Source organism: Chenopodium album, chromosome 6, assembly GCF_948465745.1.
Source record: "Chenopodium album chromosome 6, dcCheAlbu1.1, whole genome shotgun sequence".
NCBI lineage: Eukaryota > Viridiplantae > Streptophyta > Magnoliopsida > Caryophyllales > Amaranthaceae > Chenopodium > Chenopodium album.
In genome coordinates this window covers 63,829,281-63,847,690 of record NC_137839.1, presented here as the reverse complement: position 1 = coordinate 63,847,690, position 18,410 = coordinate 63,829,281, and the positions used below count along the sequence as shown (strand labels likewise).

The window sequence follows — 18,410 nt, the reverse complement described above, 5'->3', positions numbered from 1 at the left end:
TTTTTGAAACCTTCTTATGTTTTACTTTAAATTATTAAATTATATATAAGGAGTTTTTTTTTTAAGACAATTATTATATTATGTTTTTTTTTTAATACATTGTTATGGATTTATAAAAAAAAGTTATTTGGCTTCCAAACATAATTACTCCCGGTTTAAGAGTACTCCTTATTATATAATTTAGTTAAATTTTTACTATGTTCAAAATTATTTATATTTAGATAACATTGCAATTAATGGTTATGTTTCTATATTTTTTTCTCATATATATGAGGTACATATATAAAATATATTTATTTCAAAGAAATTTTTTATGTCGTGCATCGCACGGGGCTAATTCAATTTATAACTGTAGATTACCGTGCATGGTAGTATGGCACGGAATCTAACCTAATTAGATAATCAAATTGGTGATACTTTAGGAAGAGAAGTAAAAAGTTTGGAATATATCTGTAAATTTTCTTATGCATGCTATTATGAAAAAAAAAAATGGTCATTATTTAACCCCTTGTCAACCAAAATATTTTTAAAGACATGTTTTATACAGAATGTTTCGCTTTCTATATAACGCAACTTGATATTTTGACCGATCTTTCTATGCATCTAGGTGGAAAATGAATAATGCTCCAAAGATAAAAACGAGTACACATTGCTTTGTAGATAAGCAATGAATGGTGGTGGTAGCTAATTTAGGCGTATATTTCCTTTTGCAAATGAAGTGAACCCAGCAAATCTAGACCTAAGTAGATGGTCCATTGTGACCATGCAAAAGGAGCTACGGTGAATGGTATATATATGCACCTTTGCTTTTTAAAGTGTAAAGAAATGTTTGATTACAACATCCACAAAAACCCAAACTACATGAAATGAAATGGTCAAATGATGTTACAAGCAAAAATGGTAACCAATATACTGTATGATTGCTTAAGTTTAGTCGTATCACTCTTTTTTTAAGGTACTGTAGAAGCTAGGTGCTCTACTGCATCGAAACCTCAATAGAGATTAATATAATTCACCTTATATTAGCGTTTAATCTAATTTTCGTAGGAGTGAGGACATTAAGAAAATTTAATTTCTACCTCTAAATGTCTCTAATGAAAATAAGATCCGTATTTTGAAATTAATTATGAAACACAACTCTTATCAATAGACCAAGTATTACTCTTATCAAGTCAAAATATGAGACAAGAGAATAGATGCATATGGGCCGACCTATGCAAAAGTGCAAAATTATTAACTACTTGCATTTGTTCTTCAAAGGTGATCACGAGCGTGGATAACAACATCCAATAGAATGAATAGACCAATTAGAGTGAATAGACCAATATTCACACGAGACAAAAGTAGAAGAAAATGAATAAAGGTATGGGAGAAAGAAAAATACGGAGTAAAAATTATGTAGCAAGACTCAACTACAATTATGAGCATAAATCTTTTAAGCCATTTAGCTGATATGAAATTTAGGACTACTTTATTACTAGGTATGGATTTACCTGAGTTGTTTTTGCACATGTGAATGCGCGAGTATTAAACGAGTCACATGGCATTTTCGTAAATAAACCAATAACTTTATTCAACTGTAGAGCCACAATAATAAAATTTAAAAAAAAAAAAAAATTGTTGATTTATTCACGAAAATTTCCCCATGAGAAATAAATTTCGTTTCTCACCATGAAAAACAGGGAATTTCCCGTATTAAACTTTGAATGTATCGAATGGGTTATAGTAACTCAATATGATATCTACAAAGTAGGTAGCCACCAATAAATTTTTATAAATTTGTAAACTATTATTTGGATCCTATTAATGAGACAATCGAATGTAACCTACAACGAATGGATATTCATCTAGCAAGGCTACACCCCTCATGGATCTTAAAGAATTATGACTACACATGTGGCTTTTGCACGGTGTTGCAAAAAGACATTCCTAATCTCTAACTTGTATCTTACATATTTTTTTAAAAAAAAATATGTACTACATATTAATATACAAAGTACTCCGCATATACTAATTAACAAATACACTTATAGCCAAAAATTTCATTTTTTTTTTCACTGGTGTAAACACCTACATAAATTACAACCTTAATAAAGGAAATTTTTTATTGTGTAACATATAGCCAAATAGCCAATGGCCCAATAAGGTTCGAAATACCAAAACAAACCCCAAATGACACTCTACATAATTTGGATTTTTTCAATCACATAATTGAGATTGAAACAAGCATTCGCTTGCATTGGTTGCAACCTGTAAAATATGAGGTAATACAGTTTCAATTGTCTAATAATCAAAAATAAATAAATCCAAAATCTTGAAAAGATAACCTCCAATATTCTATGAGATTCTAATAGTATAAATACCACTTACTACTCTACTCATTTTTCATATCTCAACCCAAACACAATAGAAAAAAAAAATCATCAATGAAGATAATCTCAACTTTCTTTTTTCTCTTCGTTTTCCTCCTACCAATTCTAGCTTCCTCCTCTAATAAACAGGTTCGTCGCGATAACGATTAAACCGATAGCTCTCGACCCGTGGCATAGTATGGGTCTAGGGTATTGATACCTAGCATATATGTATATAAGATGTTATGGACTTGTGCTTTTTGTTCAAATTTTAGTATTGGGTACATTTTTTATTTTATAATATGATATGATATAATGACAGGTTTATATTGTATACTTTGGAGTGCATAAAGGAGATAAAGAATCACATGAAATTGAAGAAATTCATCACTCTTACTTGTCCTCTGTCAAGGAAACAGAGGAAGAGGCCAGAGCATCTATGCTTTATAGTTACAAGCATAGTATTAATGGCTTTGCTGCTACACTTACCCCTGCTCAAGCCTCCAATTTATCGAGTACGCAATTTGTTCCTTATGCATGTCCTCTTTTATTTGCTCGTTTTTCGACTCTAAAGTCACATTCAAAATTTGTTTAATTGGATTCTAGGAAATATTTCATATCATTATAATTAGTGTGATAGCAGAATATAATTAATGTGTATGGTAATTAGAATGGATAATCATGATTTATCACGATTACTTTGAAATGAAATATCTGGTCACAATTAAGTGGAGAAAATCTAGCTATTATTACTGATTTTATTCAACAGAAACTTTTTGCATTGTCGAACGTGATAAAAGAAAAGTGTCATCTATTTTAAAACAAAAAAATATATCATGAATTTGATTTTAACAAGATCACTAATTTGAATACTATTAGAGTTTTTTTTTTAAAATAAATAAATAAATAGCTTTAATCCTATTAGTATTTAATTGTTTTGGTATAATACACTATGTGAAGATCTATAATTTTAGCAAAATAATGAATTTGTGTTTCTATCATTATAGAATTAGATGAAGTGGTATCGGTGTTTGAAAGCCATCCAATGAAGCACAAAATGCACACAACAAGATCATGGCAATTCGTAGGCCTGGAGGAAGAAATCAATACACAGTTGCACTTCCAATCGGAGAATAGTGAAGGTTTGCTATCAAGAGCCAAGTATGGACACAATGTCATTGTTGGCGTCTTAGATAGTGGTAAGCTCTTATCATTTTCTCTAAAATTAATAATCACATTAATAGTATAAATTGATTTGATATAGTGTGACTTTTTTTTTTTCCTTATATACTTGGAAATTGGGATCAAATATTGCATGGATATAATGATTGCAACATGCAATCCGAAAAGAATCACAAGACATCCATGGACTTTCCTTTATGGTCTTCTTCAAATGAAGAGAATAAAACTAGCCGAAATGAATGAGAATAAAAGTTTTAGGACCTATCTTTTAATAGTTGTTCATCTTTTTCGGAAAGAGATTATGCTATATCCAAAACTACTACGGAGTAATAAAGAAAATTCATTTCGTATTCTTTTTCTCCAAGCCAAGAAATATAATGTAACATGACTTATTTTTAGCATCTAGTTTGGAAAAGGAAAAAAAAAAAATCCAAAATACGTTTCTTCTAATTTTAATTAACAAATTAAAATATTTTTAAACAAATTGCTTTTCACATATCAATACTCACCATAGTGTCCTTTACTCTAATGGTTGCTATTTCATTATCTTTTGCCTCCCAAACGTAGTATTTACACGAAACTGCAAAAGTAGATCCTAAAATTAATGCAAACACTAAAAAGCATGGCAAATTAACCTCCTAAAAATATTTAATTTTAATAAATAAAAATACATTACTTTACTTAAGATCTATATCAAGTTTAGGATAATTCTTTAAATTTAAATCTTATAATCCTATTTAATATTGTATGTGATAGATTATGAAGTTAATTTATTTATGTAGGTAATATTTTTGTATTTTTTTAGTTGGTTTAACCTAACTTAACATAGAATACTTTTGTATATATTTGAACGTATAATCAATGAGAAAGGAAAATATTTCTTATATTCTCTCATGGAGCAAAAAATTTAAATACTTTAACAAAGATTGTCGTTAATATATATACTATACTATATAAAAAAAAAATTAAATTAAATCCTTTAATATGTTCTTTATAATTTCAAATATTTATAATTTTTACAATATTTAGATAGTGAAATAAATCTATCAAGCATCTACATTTACAAAGTGAATTAAAATAATTTACTCTTTAATATTCTTTCAAAATAAAATAAAGGAAAATTTGCAAATTGCAGCCATTTAAAATTTTTTTTGCAAATTGCAGCCCAAAAGTTCAAATAAATTGTAAATTGCAGCCCAATTCAACTTTTACATCGATTTACACGTAGAAAAAATCTTCGATTAAAATTTTAGGGGCCATTTTAGTTCTTAAGGGTCCGAATTGAGCTCGAAATTAGCAAAAAAAATAACATAAGTGCCTCGTTTTGCGTAACAAAAATATATCGATTTGTGGAAAACTGTAAAAATGAGACACTTACGTTACTTTTTTGCTAATTCATAGCTTAATTTGGACCCCTAAGAACTAAAATGGCCCTTAAAACCTTAAACGAAGATTTTTCAACATGTAAACCGATGAAAAAGTTAAATTGGGCTGCAATTTACAATTTATACGAACTTTTGGCTGCAATTTGAAAAAAAAAATTTAATAGCTGCAATTTACAAAATACAAACTTTAAATGGTTGTAATTTGCAAATTTTCCTAAAATAAAATTTTACTCTTTTACTTATCTCATATTTGTACATTCTAATACGTATGCATTCTAATACTCATATCTCATACTCCGTAATAAGTTAAGCGTAAAAGTATTCTATCTCATACTCCGTAACAAGTTAAGCGTAAAAGTATTCTGCTTAAGATCTCACAGAAAAAGAGGCAAGCAACATACAAGAAATATTCAGTTATTCACGCACTTCATGAAAAAGTGGATAGAATATTCTGTACGCAAATACACCTATATCTAGTCTTATGTGTGCCAATTATTTGTTTATTCTTATTCATTCCCAATTATCTCCGTCATCCATTCGTGAAAAAGATTAATATAATCCATACTAATTAATTTATTTTAATAAAATCAACACGGCATTTATCTCTCCAAAAAGATAAGGTAATTCCTATCGTATTGTAATATACTCATTAACACGATTATTACAAGGATGCTTATTTAAAGCTTGATAAACGAACTAGCATAAATGTATTACAAACCTTTTTACTCTTACTAAAGTGTATTGTTAGCAATACGTTTTATTGTACACTTAATCTCATTATTATTATCTTAATCTTAATAGTCTCGAATCACATATACAGTGTATTATATCAGTATATATTTTTAGTTTAAAAACAAGCTAAGAGATATACACTTATTTCTCAATATAGATATAGTCCGAAAATATGTTAATTCTATCCTTTAATATATTTAAAAGGAAGGGTTAGATGAGATTCGATCATGTGATCTTTGTGTACATTATCTCTGATACCATGTTAGAGAATATATCTATCAACATATTCTTTTGGTCATTATCATTCTTAAGAAAGATGACGTTAGCCTCATAATGTAGCCGAGAAGTCTGACCTCCCTCTTGTCAAGTATGTCAACTAGGTACCCATATATAAGATGACATAATACTATTGCATTTCATTATCTATGATGCGATTTTTCTTTCATCAACTGTAATAATTAGTGCTTATTTTATAGTTGGTATTATGAAAAAATTTGTGAAATGTTTTCTAATATGACTAATATCCCTATCATTTCATAACCTAGGTTATATTTACTAATCTCACTATGAATTACATCCATGAATTATACAATATTAAAGGTATGTTCTTAATTACTGAGCTGAACTGAATTGTTTATGAGAGAAGAAAATTAGGAACTAAGCTGAACTGAACTGAAATTAAGCTAAAGAGAACATATCCTAAGTACTACATACGATTAATCAAAGTATGTAAACGTTATATAAAGCGTTAATTTAAGATCGTCACTATTGTTCAAGATTAGAGGAAGTTACAAATAATAATAATAATAATAATAATAATAATAATAATAATTTACTTGTAATTCAGGATTTTGGCCCGAATCAAAGAGCTATAGTGACGATGGAATGGGACCAATCCCTAAATCATGGAAAGGTATCTGCCAAACTGGTGATGCTTTCAACTCCTCTCATTGTAATAGGTCAGTTCACCTTTCCTTTCTTTTTTGGTTCTTTCTCACAACTTACAATTATTATTCCAATATTCTATTTATATGAAATGACCACTCAACCAATTTATATTATTAGCATTATTTTTCATATTGTTGTATATCGTATTAAAAAAAAATTCGACCTACGGAGTACTCATTTAGAACAAATACTCCTATAATTTTATGAGTTGATGATAATTAATTTAGTTGGTTATAGTCTAATTATAAAAGTAAAGTCGTAAACTTGGGATTAAATTTTGTCTTACATAATCATCCTACGTGTTACGACTCCTTTTTCACGGGATTATGATAAATGGTGAGACTGGAAGTTTGTTTAAACCCATCCTTAGTACTAATTATGGAGCCTAGGACTTTCTTTAGAAGAAATCCCGTGACCCGAAATTGTAGTGAAGTGCATACAATATGACCCACCACACATACTGATCTTACTATAGTTGTTTGGACATGCTTTGGGATGCCCCAATTACCAACTTGATACGTTTAATTACTTTTTATTATGGGTGTATTTTCCCATATATCTATATTTCATGTGAGCCTGTTACTACATGCATTGATGCAGAACTATTGACCACAACCATACAACTCTTTTGTTACTTTGCTTATAGACAAAGTTTGGTATCAAACAACCCCTAAAAAGGGTTTTCCTTTCCTATCGGACGATTCGACCTGTACTTGTATTACTTGTTCCAACTTAATCAACTGTATCCATCGAGTTTAAATTTTCATGATGCAACAATACTGATAAAGGAACTTTTTTAATATTTCGATTTGAGTTTTAATTTGATTGTTTTGATTTTTAATTAGTCAAGTTAAAAAGACTAATGAAGAACGTACACATACCCAAAGATGATTTAGATTATTTGTTTAAGAACCTACACGGCTACGCAATGCTTCGTATGTGGCATGATTGCACAATCATAGATATAAATATTCTTTTTTGGTTAATGATCACCAGATAATCAAATCATTACATAATTATTCAATAATTTGGTTTATTCACGATCACCTAATTAAATCTTTTCCGGGGATTAGATCCTAATTTGTAAAGTATGCTTTCTTTATTCTCCATTATATCAATTTAATCTTACTAATTTAAGATGTTGGAGTGAGGCAGACACTTATGACTCTATAACCTATGAACATGTAATGTCCTTATCCATACGTTTATAACTGTATATTCCTCTTTAATGTCATAAAATAGATTGTCTTTCCTAAGTGCATATATTAATGCATGATAACAAAATTTTTAGCAAATAAACTAATTAATTAATTCATGAACTGGAAGAGCTAAAGCCTATGATATGTAATGTGGTACTTCATTTGTTCCTATTGAGTTAACACACATTCCTTTTACAAAACTTTGACCTTTAATATTTAAATTATTAATTAATCAGTAAAAAAAATATAAATAATTAATCTTTTAATAATATGTAATAAGATAATCTTATTGGTTAAATTTCGAAACAATATGAAATGGGCCTGGACAACCCGAATAAGGATGAGATTGGTCCACAAACTAGGCTTTGGAGCTTCCACACTAAAACCAATTGACAATAGTAGGAGTAACCAGTGGCTTGGCAAATACCCAGTTTTTGAACGGCCCAGCAAACCTGGGCTCTGATACCATGTTAAATTTCGAAACAATATGAAATAGGCTTGGGCAACCCGAATAAGGAGGATGAAAATTTGGTCCACAAACTAGGCTTTGGAGCTTTCACACTAAAACTAATTGGTAATAGTAGGAGTAACTCCTCTACCTTATAAAGTGGAACCACCTCTCCTCTTTCTCCAATTGTGGACACTCACAAGTGGGATACAATGGGTTTCAACTTTCAACACTTATTACTGGTAATTGTTTTTATAATTAGCTAAAAAACAATTTTTTTGTGTTATCAAAGTGTGTAAGCTAAACAAGTACAAATTAAAAAATAAATAAATAAAAATTATAAAAAATTAAAAAAAAAAAAAAAAAAAAAAAAAAAAAGCCTTTTGTAGATACACTAATTGTATTGACTTTTCTTATTGATAATGTTAGGTATGGTACATCTATCTAAGTACCATTCCTAGTCTAATGATGGCAACAATTCCTATTTCTTTCCATGAAAAAGGTTCCTTTTTCTAGAACTAAAGAATGATCACATGAAATGTTTGGTGAATCATGCTCACAGGTGTGACTTTGAAGTCTAAGCTTGTGAACTAGTATTAGCATCCTACCAAACAATCCCCGATAAAGAAGCACCAAAAATTTCGAAGTATAAATTTCAACATATTTCTTTTTAATTTATTTTTTCATGACTTAATTATAAATTTAAACATATTTCTTAACACAATCATTAGTCTTAATATTCTTTCATGATTTTCAACAATTGATTATTAAAATATAGTGATCCAAGTTATAAAAAGAAAAACTTGAAAAATGAAATAATCCTTTTTTTATTTTTCTTTTTTGGTTAAGTACCTCGCTTTGAATCTTTGCAGTATATACATACTTTACTATGATTTAAATTGATGATTTATGCATAAGTAAAAAATTCATATTGTCTCAATGTGTTTTTTTTTTTTTTAATCAACATTTGATTATTTATACTTCATAGTTATTAAAGATGTTATTGGTAAAGTTACACTTTAACATATATCTCCAATCAAAATGGATCACTAAGAAAATAAACGGAATACATTAAGGCCCTGTTTGGTTTAATGTAAAAGGTTTTCATGGAAAATAAATTTTTTATTTGTTTCCCATTTTCCTTTGTTTGGTTTGTTAAGGAGTGGAAAACAATTTTTCAAGGGTGGAAAATTCCATCCTAGAAAATTCCATCCTTAATGATGGAAAACATTTTCCTTCCAAAAACAAGGGAAGCCACATTTTCCTCTCTCCTTCTTACCTTTTTTTACTTCCCTCTCATTCATCCTTACATTTCCACTTTTATTTTTTATTTTTCTTGGATTTTTCTTGTATGCAATCAAACAAAGGAAAACTAATTTGCAATTGTGTGTTAGAATATATGGCAAGCCATATATTATGAGTTAATTTGCAATTGTGTGTTAGAATATATGGCAAGCCATATATTATGAGTCAATTCATAATATATGGCTTGCCATATATTCTAACATTGTGTTTTTCCTTGAAAATAGTTTTCTGTTAGAATATATGGCAAGCCATATATTAAGAGTTGACTTTGTATATAACTAATTTGGTTAGTGTAGATTTATTAGCCTTGTTTATAGCCTATTTTCTAGCTAATCAGTTGACATGATTATCGCTTGTATTTTGTATATTTATACCCCAAAGATAATCAATAGAGATCAACGATCACATTGCTTTCATGGTATCAGATAAGGTTCGATTCTAACCTTCCTTCTTCCCTCTCTTTCACGGCCCATCTTCTTCTTCCTCAACATTTTTTTCTATCACTTCCGCTGCACCACTCCATGGCAGAAACTCCTAAATATCACCCTGCTTTCGCAATCACAAATGTGAAATCTCTCATTCCAATTACTTTAGACACTGCTGGAATGTATCATTCTTGGGCCGCCCTCTTCAAGGTGCTTTGTAGGGTTCACGACCTTACATATCACATCATACCTCCTACGGAGGCGACGGAACTCGCGGCATATGAGAAATCCAAAACGGCAGACTTGGCCTATTGGAAACGCCTTGATGCCGCGGTCCTTAATTGGATTTACGGTTCTATCTCTCACAACCTCCTAACTGCCATCCTCCTCAAGGATGACACCGCTCAAGGCGCTTGGGCTCGTCTCGAGTCTATGTTTCAGGACAACAAAGCAGCCCGAGCTTCCCATCTCGAACAAGAGCTTGCTGATCTTGATTTCGAGAATTTTACCTCGATTGACGACTATTGCAATCACATCAAATCCCTTGTCGATCGTCTTACGGATGTTGATTCCCCGATTCCCGATACTCGTCTCATTCTTAAGTTAACGGCTGGCCTTCCCGAAGCCTATGCCGGCACAGTGGATTTTATCCAAAATCAAGAACCATTGCCATCCTTCAAAAGTTGTCGTTCTCGATTGAAATTAGCAGAGCGGACCATCAAAAACCGCCTTGCTAAGGAGGGGGGGTCCACGACTCGCTCACCGACCGCCCTTGTATCCACCAACAGTCATCAGTCGGACTCCTCTGTTCATACCTCCAGACCAAGCAACAAAGAAGGAAAACTAAAGAAGTCCAACTCCAAAAATTCTGGAAAGTCGCGCAATACAAATTCGGCCCAGCAGCAGTCCGGCCCAAATGGGCAGCCTTGGTTCTTTCAGCATGGTCAATACGGTTGGCCTGGTTCTTGGGCCCCTTGGCAGGCCCAATGGCCTAATCCCCCTTGCCCATATCCTAATCAGTCATGGGCTCCAAAGCCTCCTGCCTCTTCTTCCGGGCCGCGCCCTTCTGGGCCTGGTATATTGGGCCCAGCTCCACAAGCTTACAGTGTTGTAGCTAATGGTTCGAATTCTTCACCAACTAACATCGAAGTGGCGATGCAAATGCTTGCTAATCTCAACCGTCCGGATAATAATTTTTATATGGACACTGGAGCAACATCTCTTATGACAGCCAATCACGGTATTCTTTCTTCCTATATTAATTCGAGCATTAAAAAATCAAAACATTGTTGTTGGTAGTGGTGATTTAATTCAGATTATTGGTCATGGTAGTACTACTTTGCCCAACCCATACCCTCCTTTTACCCTTAACCATGTTTTGCATGCTCCCAAATTAATTAAGAATTTAATATCCGTCCGTAAATTCACAACTGACAATATGATTTCTATTACTTTTGATCCTTATGGGTTTTCTGTGAATGATTTACAGACGGGGGCCAACCTAATGAGATGTGACAGTACTGGTGACCTATATCCACTCTTTCCAACTCGACAAGCCAACCCTTCTGTCCAACATTCAAATTTTACTGCTCTCTCTTCCGATCTTTGGCATAATCGTCTAGGGCACCCTGGAGATGTTGTTCTTAGATCATTAAGTAGTCAAAAATTTATTGAATGTAACAAGGCTTGTAATTCTTTCTGTTCTTCATGTCCTCTAGGGAAACATGTTAAATTACCTTTTTATGATTCTATGTCATTCACTGTTTTACCTTTTGATATAATTCATAGTGATCTTTGGACTTCTCCTATTACTAGCTCTTCCGGTCATTGTTATTATCTATTATTTCTTGATGATTATAGCAAATTTCTATGGACATATCCGATTGCAAAGAAATCCCAAGTAAAACATCTTTTTCAATCCTTTCATAAGATTGTCCAAACTCAATTTGAGCGTAACATTAAGACTTTTCAATGTGATAATGGCACCGAGTATGTCAATGGTACTCTTAAAGAATTTTTGATACTCATGGCATGCTCTATCGTCTTTCTTGTCCTCACACCTCTCCTCAAAATGGAAAAGCTGAACGACATATTAAAACAATAAATAATATAATACGGACCCTTCTTGCTCATGCTTCTTTGCCTCATTCTGTTTGGCATCATGCTCTAGCCATGGCTACTTATTTATTAAACATTCTTCCAACTAAAGTCTTAGGTTATAAATCTCCTACTCAAGTTTTATACCAATGTGATCCCATATATTCGGAATTACGAGTCTTTGGTTGTCTTTGTTACCCTCTCTTTCCCTCTACTACTATCAACAAGTTGCAAGAAAGGTCCACTCCTTGTATCTATCTTGGTCCCGCTCCGAGTCATCGTGGCTCAAAGTGCTATGATTTGTCAAATGGTAAAATCATCATTTGTCGGCATGTGAGATTTGTAGAAAATGAATTTCCATTTTCCAAAGTTCACAAACCAAAATTTGAGGATTACGATTTTTTGGACTACAATCCACTAGATCAACCACTCCATTTGCACACAAATCAGCCCAATCCCACCCCTTCCCAAGCCCAGCCCGCCACTCCTCCAATGCGGACCCCAGATCAGTCCACTAATTCTCCTCCTGTGAGAATTTCGGATCATCACTCTCATGGGCCACCTTCTTCCCCAGGCCCACGTACTGTCACAACCCACTCTCCTCAACTTGGGCAGCCCATACCACATCACACGCCCATCCTTGAGCCTCCAGTTTTTGACAGCCCAAACATCACTACCTCACGTAGTGATGCTCACATTTCCCCATCACCGATTTCACAATCCACCTCCCATACATCATCTCCCCAGCCTTTCCACATAGACGACCAACAAGCACCCACCTCCCACCATATGACTACCCGAGTCAAAGATGGCATTGTTAAACCTAACCCAAAATATTTTTCCAACCTAAACACGATGACCACTACTACTATATCTCCTATCCCAAAGGACCCGGTTAGTGCTATTCGTGACCATAATTGGAAAAATGCAATGTTAGAAGAATATAATGCTCTTATTGGTAATCATACATGGGATTTGGTTCCTCGGCCTCCTAATGCGAATGTCATTCGTTCTATGTGGATATTTCGTCATAAACGAAATTCCGATGGTTCTTTTGAGAGGTATAAGGCTCGTCTTGTGGCTGATGGCAAGACTCAGCAGCAGGGTATTGATTGTGATGAGACTTTCAGTCCGGTTGTCAAACCGGATACTATTCGTACTGTTCTTAGCATTGCTACTTCACACTCTTGGCCTATCCATCAGTTGGATGTCAAGAATGCTTTTCTGCATGGTAAGCTCAATGAAACAGTTTATATGTATCAGCCCATGGGTTTTCGTGACAAGAGTCGCCCTGATCATGTATGTCTTTTACGGGGATCTCTCTATGGTCTCAAATAGGCTCCTCGAGCCTGGTATCAGCGGTTTGCAGATTATGTCACCTCTATTGGATTTGCTAACAGTAAATCTGATAATTCTCTATTTATTTTGAGACAGGGAGCTGATACTGCTTATATTCTGTTATATGTTGATGATATCATTCTTACAGCATCTTCTGATCATCTACGGACCCGTCCGAATTTGCAATGAAGGATTTAGGTCCTTTGAGTTTCTTTTTGGGCATTGCGGTGACTCGTGATGCTAATGGTTTGTTTTTGTCTCAAAAACAATATGCTTCTTCTATCATTGAAAAAGCTGGCATGTCAAACTGTAGTCCTTGTCCGACACCTGTTGACACTAAATCCAAACTTAGTGTTTCTCATGATGCTCCGTATGAGGATCCTACTAAGTACAGGAGTCTTGCAGGTGCTCTTCAGTATTTGACCTTTAATAGACCAGACATCTCCTATGCAGTTCAACAGATCTGTCTTCATATGCATGATCCGCGCAATGCGCACATGGGAGCCTTGAAGCGTATTATACGCTACTTACAGGGTACTTTGTCTTTTGGTATGCATCTATATAAGTCCTCTGTTAATAAGCTTGTTGCTTATACTGATGCAGATTGGGGGGGATGCCCCGACACCAGGCGATCTACTTCGGGTTATTGTGTATATTTAGGTGATAATTTGATTTCCTTGTCTTCTAAACGGCAACCTACATTATCTAAATCTAGTGCTGAGGCTGAATATCGTGGGATTGCTAATGTGGTATCTGATTCTTGTTGGATCAGAAATTTGTTGCTAGAGCTCTATTTTCCTATTCATACTGCAACTATTGTTTATTGTGACAATGTGAGTGCCATCTACCTCTCTGGTAATCCGGTGCAACATCAACGCACGAAACACATAGAGATGGACATTCATTTTGTTCGTGAGAAAGTCGCTAAGGGCGAGGTACGTGTTTTACATGTTCCCTCTCGGTATCAGATTGCGGATATTTTTACGAAGGGACTTCCCCGGGTTCTGTTTGATGACTTCCGTGCCAGTCTTAGCGTCCGTGAATCTCCCGCTACAACTGCGGGGGTGTGTTAGAATATATGGCAAGCCATATATTATGAGTTGACTTTGTATATAACTAATTTGGTTAGTGTAGATTTATTAGCCTTGTTTATAGCCTATTTTCTAGCTAATCAGTTGACATGATTATCGCTTGTATTTTGTATATTTATACCCCAAAGATAATCAATAGAGATCAACGATCACATTGCTTTCATTTTCCATGAAAACTAATTTTCCATTGAAAATGTTTTACGTTAAACCAAACGGGGCCTAAAATTTAATATCTTTTTCGATGTGATCCGGGATATTCTCATTCACGGCGTTGGGTATGGATATAAAAATTGCCACATTAGTATGAATTGATACTTTCCACTAGAAATTGTCATAGTTTTAAGTTTTAACACTACTTATAGATGTCAATGACCCAAGCCGAGTAGGAGCAAAATATTAATTTGTTCGAGCTAAGCTTGATATAAAACACATATGCTCGTGCTCGAGCCAAGCTTAACCAAGATGTATAGAGATGTCAATATGAGCCGAGTCAGGCTGATCAGAGTATAATTTGTTCGAGTTGAACAATATGAAACACAAGAGCTCCAACTCGAGCCAAGCTTAGTTGTAAATTTTCTTGTTTGTGCTTGACTCATTTAACCTGTTTGTTATTTGAGCTTAGCTCATGAGTAGCTCGATTTTATTATTCGAGCTCGAGTTTGAGACGAGCTAAAATAATATACTACGTAAACGATTGAAAAACGAGCAAGATCTAATCCAAAATGGGTATATTAATTGCTTATGTGATGAATTTATAAGTGCTTATAATAAACAAATAAATACTAAAAATCATATGAAATACTTGTTAGTCTAACAGTTAGTGTTAAAAAAAATTACTAACCGATTTAAGTAACTTTTGTCATTTGATTGATACAAAAAATGTCTTACCTTAAAAGAGTTGTATACATTTGATTAAGAAATTTTGTCAATTGATTTACAAGTACACAAAATTTTTATGTAAATAAGCTCTTTTCCCTTGTTGAATTTGATCAATGGCAGGAAAGTGATAGGGGCTCGATACTACATTAAGGCCTATGAGAGCGTCTACGGTCCATTAGACCGAAAGCTAGACTACCTCTCCCCCCGCGACAAAGATGGACATGGAACACACACTAGCTCCACCGTAGGAGGCCGAACAGTCCCTGATGCTGCCTTCATGGGCGAATTAGCGGAGGGCACAGCCTCCGGGGGTGCACCACTAGTCCAACTAGCAATATACAAGGTGTGCTGGGGAATACCGGGGCATGAAAAGGTTGATGGAAACACATGCTTCGATGCAGACATGTTGGCTGCTATGGATGATGCTATCAATGACGGTGTACATGTCATGAGCATTTCGATTGGGACACCGAAGCCAGTTGGGTATTCGCAGGATGGCATTGCTATTGGAGCTTTGCACGCAGTTAAGAAGGGTATTGTGGTGTCTTGTAGTGCTGGGAATTCGGGACCTCACGCAGGGACGTTGTCTAACACTGCGCCGTGGATTATTACTGTTGGGGCTAGCAGTTTGGATAGGGAGTTTAGTGCTCCCGTTGTACTTGGTAATGGAATGGTCATTCAGGTAATTTATGATTCCTGAATGCCTTAGTAGTCCCTCATTTCTATACGAGTTAATCATCACTCTTTAACTTTTCTCATTTCATATTATCTGTCACTTCATATATCAAACTTTTTTCAAAGGCATGTCGTATTTTTGTTTTGATTATGATGAATCTTATGTTGTTTTGCAGGGTCAGACAACTACCACTTTTCGGCTGGATAATATTACACATCCACTGGTTTATGCAGGAGATATTAGTCTACCCAATGTCACCCAAGAATTAGCTGGGTAAGTAGCTGGTTTATGTTATTTTTGCCTGCTTGTTTGCTGATATAATTTCACAATGATGTAACACTTCAATTTGCAAATTTTCGACAGGCAATGCCTTCCTAACAGTCTGTCATCAGAAAAAGCAGGTGGTAATATAGTATTTTGCCTAAGAGGAAATGGAACAAGGGTTGGTAAAGGGATGGAGGTAATGAGAGCAGGTGGCATTGGCTACATCTTAGGCAATGCTAAAGGCCAAGGAGAAGAGGTTGTGGCCGATCCCCATGTTCTTCCTGCAACTGCTGTGGGTGAGTATGAAGCCGTGCAAATCCTCAACTACATCAAATCTACAAGATATCCGGCAGCCAAGATCCTGCCAGCAACAACAGTGGTTGGCACATCACCAGCACCTTTTATGGCCTCTTTCACTAGTAGGGGACCTAATGTCGTCGATCCTACTATTCTCAAGGTACATCCATGTCCTCTTCAGACTTGAAAAACTCCCAAGCTTTCATACTTTGCTAGATACAAAGTGTATAATTACATGAAAATGCAATAATCTTGAGTTCAATTTGTTACTTGCAGCCTGATATTACCGCCCCTGGATTAAACATATTGGCAGCATGGAGTGAAGAAGATTCACCAACTAAGTTGGCTACAGATGACAGGAGAGTACAGTGGAATATTTACTCAGGAACATCGATGTCCTGCCCTCATGTATCTGCTGCTGCCGCACTCCTCAAAGCAGTCCATCCTACTTGGAGCTCTGCTGCCATTCGATCTGCACTCATGACCACAGGTAACAATATACTTCACACTCTCACCTCAGTAGTAGCACTCTTAAAAGTTTGAAACACATTTCAAAATTTTACGTTCTTTAGCTTAAACTTGATTCTTCTTCATACAGCTGGTCTGAAGAACAACAATGAATCTCTCATAACTGATTCTATGGGCAACCCAGCAGACGCCTTTCAATACGGAGCAGGTCACTTCCGACCCACAAAGGCAGCAGACCCCGGTCTAGTGTATGATGCTACTTACACTGACTACTTGACTTACCTCTGCAGCTTAAGAATGCCAGGTTTCGACCCATCATTTAAATGCCCACAAAACCTACCTAAGACTAATGACCTAAACCAGCCTTCCCTTGCAATCTCAAAGCTCAGTGGAAGTGTGACAGTTACTAGGACTGTCACAAATGTTGGTAAAGGCAGAAGTTATTACGTTGCTTCTGTGAAGCCACCAACGGGATATAAAGTCAATATCTCACCAAGTATGTTGATATTCAGGCATAAGGGGCAGAAGAAAAGCTTCAGTATCACAGTCGAGAAAGATGTATATTCCAATAGCCAAGCGAGCGGACAGGAATATGAATTCGGGTGGCTGACTTGGTTTGATGGATTTCATACAGTGAGGAGTCCCATAGCTGTGTCTTCTGTATAAGGAAGAATTTTGGACTTCAGGGGCTTATACCTTCCTTGATTTTTAAACTGAAAAGACAGTTTAAAAGTTTCAAGGCACAATGGAATAGAATTAGGGTATAATAGAATGTTTACTTATAGTTTTTCTTTTTAACAGCCTAATTAAACATGTGAGTTTTATAGGTTCTCCATCATTAGTAACAAAGCAAGCCTTCTTTAAATGTCCCTTAAAAGATTGTTCTGTAGCTGCGCCGATAGTGTCATCTATTTCTCACACAAACAACGTAAACATTTTGTTATAAAATTTAAAGGAGCACGATATATTGCAGAGTGAAGTTGAAGCACAAAAGCAGGATATTGATCTAATATTTCAGCACTTAAGCACAGAGGTTGTAGAACAAACAGGCTGATGAAATGCAAGAATTGAGGATATGCTCGGCATGGTATACGGTCAACATTGAGATCAACTAAATAAAGAAATTTATGTATCTCTGGTTTGTAATGAACTGTTGCAAAAATCATGTACATCTACCTATGTATTAACCTTAATATATAAAGTAAAAATACAAATACAAAAAGCTAATGGCAGTATTGTATCCAAAAAGCTAATGGGTAAAGATATAGACAAAGTTGGGTTAAATTGAATCCTCGATAAATTCCTGATTTCCAACTCCAGAATTC

The 18,410-nt window shown here is 34.4% G+C and overlaps 1 protein-coding gene across 1 annotated transcript; it reads left to right on the top strand.

Annotated features, from left to right (window-relative positions):
- The first annotated feature begins 2,273 nt into the window (after positions 1-2,273).
- LOC145636166 (subtilisin-like protease SBT5.6) lies at positions 2,274-18,307 on the top strand. The gene is made up of 9 exons (XM_081687639.1): positions 2,274-2,501; positions 2,674-2,866; positions 3,359-3,550; positions 6,498-6,609; positions 15,501-16,062; positions 16,232-16,329; positions 16,420-16,777; positions 16,894-17,107; positions 17,216-18,307. The coding sequence occupies exons 1-9, from the start codon at positions 2,427-2,429 to the stop codon at positions 17,749-17,751; spliced, it is 2,340 nt and encodes a 779-aa protein (XP_081543765.1). The 5' UTR covers positions 2,274-2,426; the 3' UTR covers positions 17,752-18,307.
- The last annotated feature ends 103 nt before the right edge of the window (positions 18,308-18,410 follow it).

What these genes read in the sequence shown, in the direction of transcription:
- LOC145636166 (XM_081687639.1), top strand. Translation starts at nt 2,427, where the DNA reads ATGAAGATAATCTCAACTTTCTTTTTTCTCTTCGTTTTCCTCCTACCA. An exon ending in TCGATCCTACTATTCTCAAG is followed by an intron (nt 16,778 to 16,893) that starts GTACATCCATGT and finishes TGTTACTTGCAG; the next exon opens with CCTGATATTACCGCCCCTGG. An exon ending in ATCTGCACTCATGACCACAG is followed by an intron (nt 17,108 to 17,215) that starts GTAACAATATAC and finishes TTCTTCATACAG; the next exon opens with CTGGTCTGAAGAACAACAAT.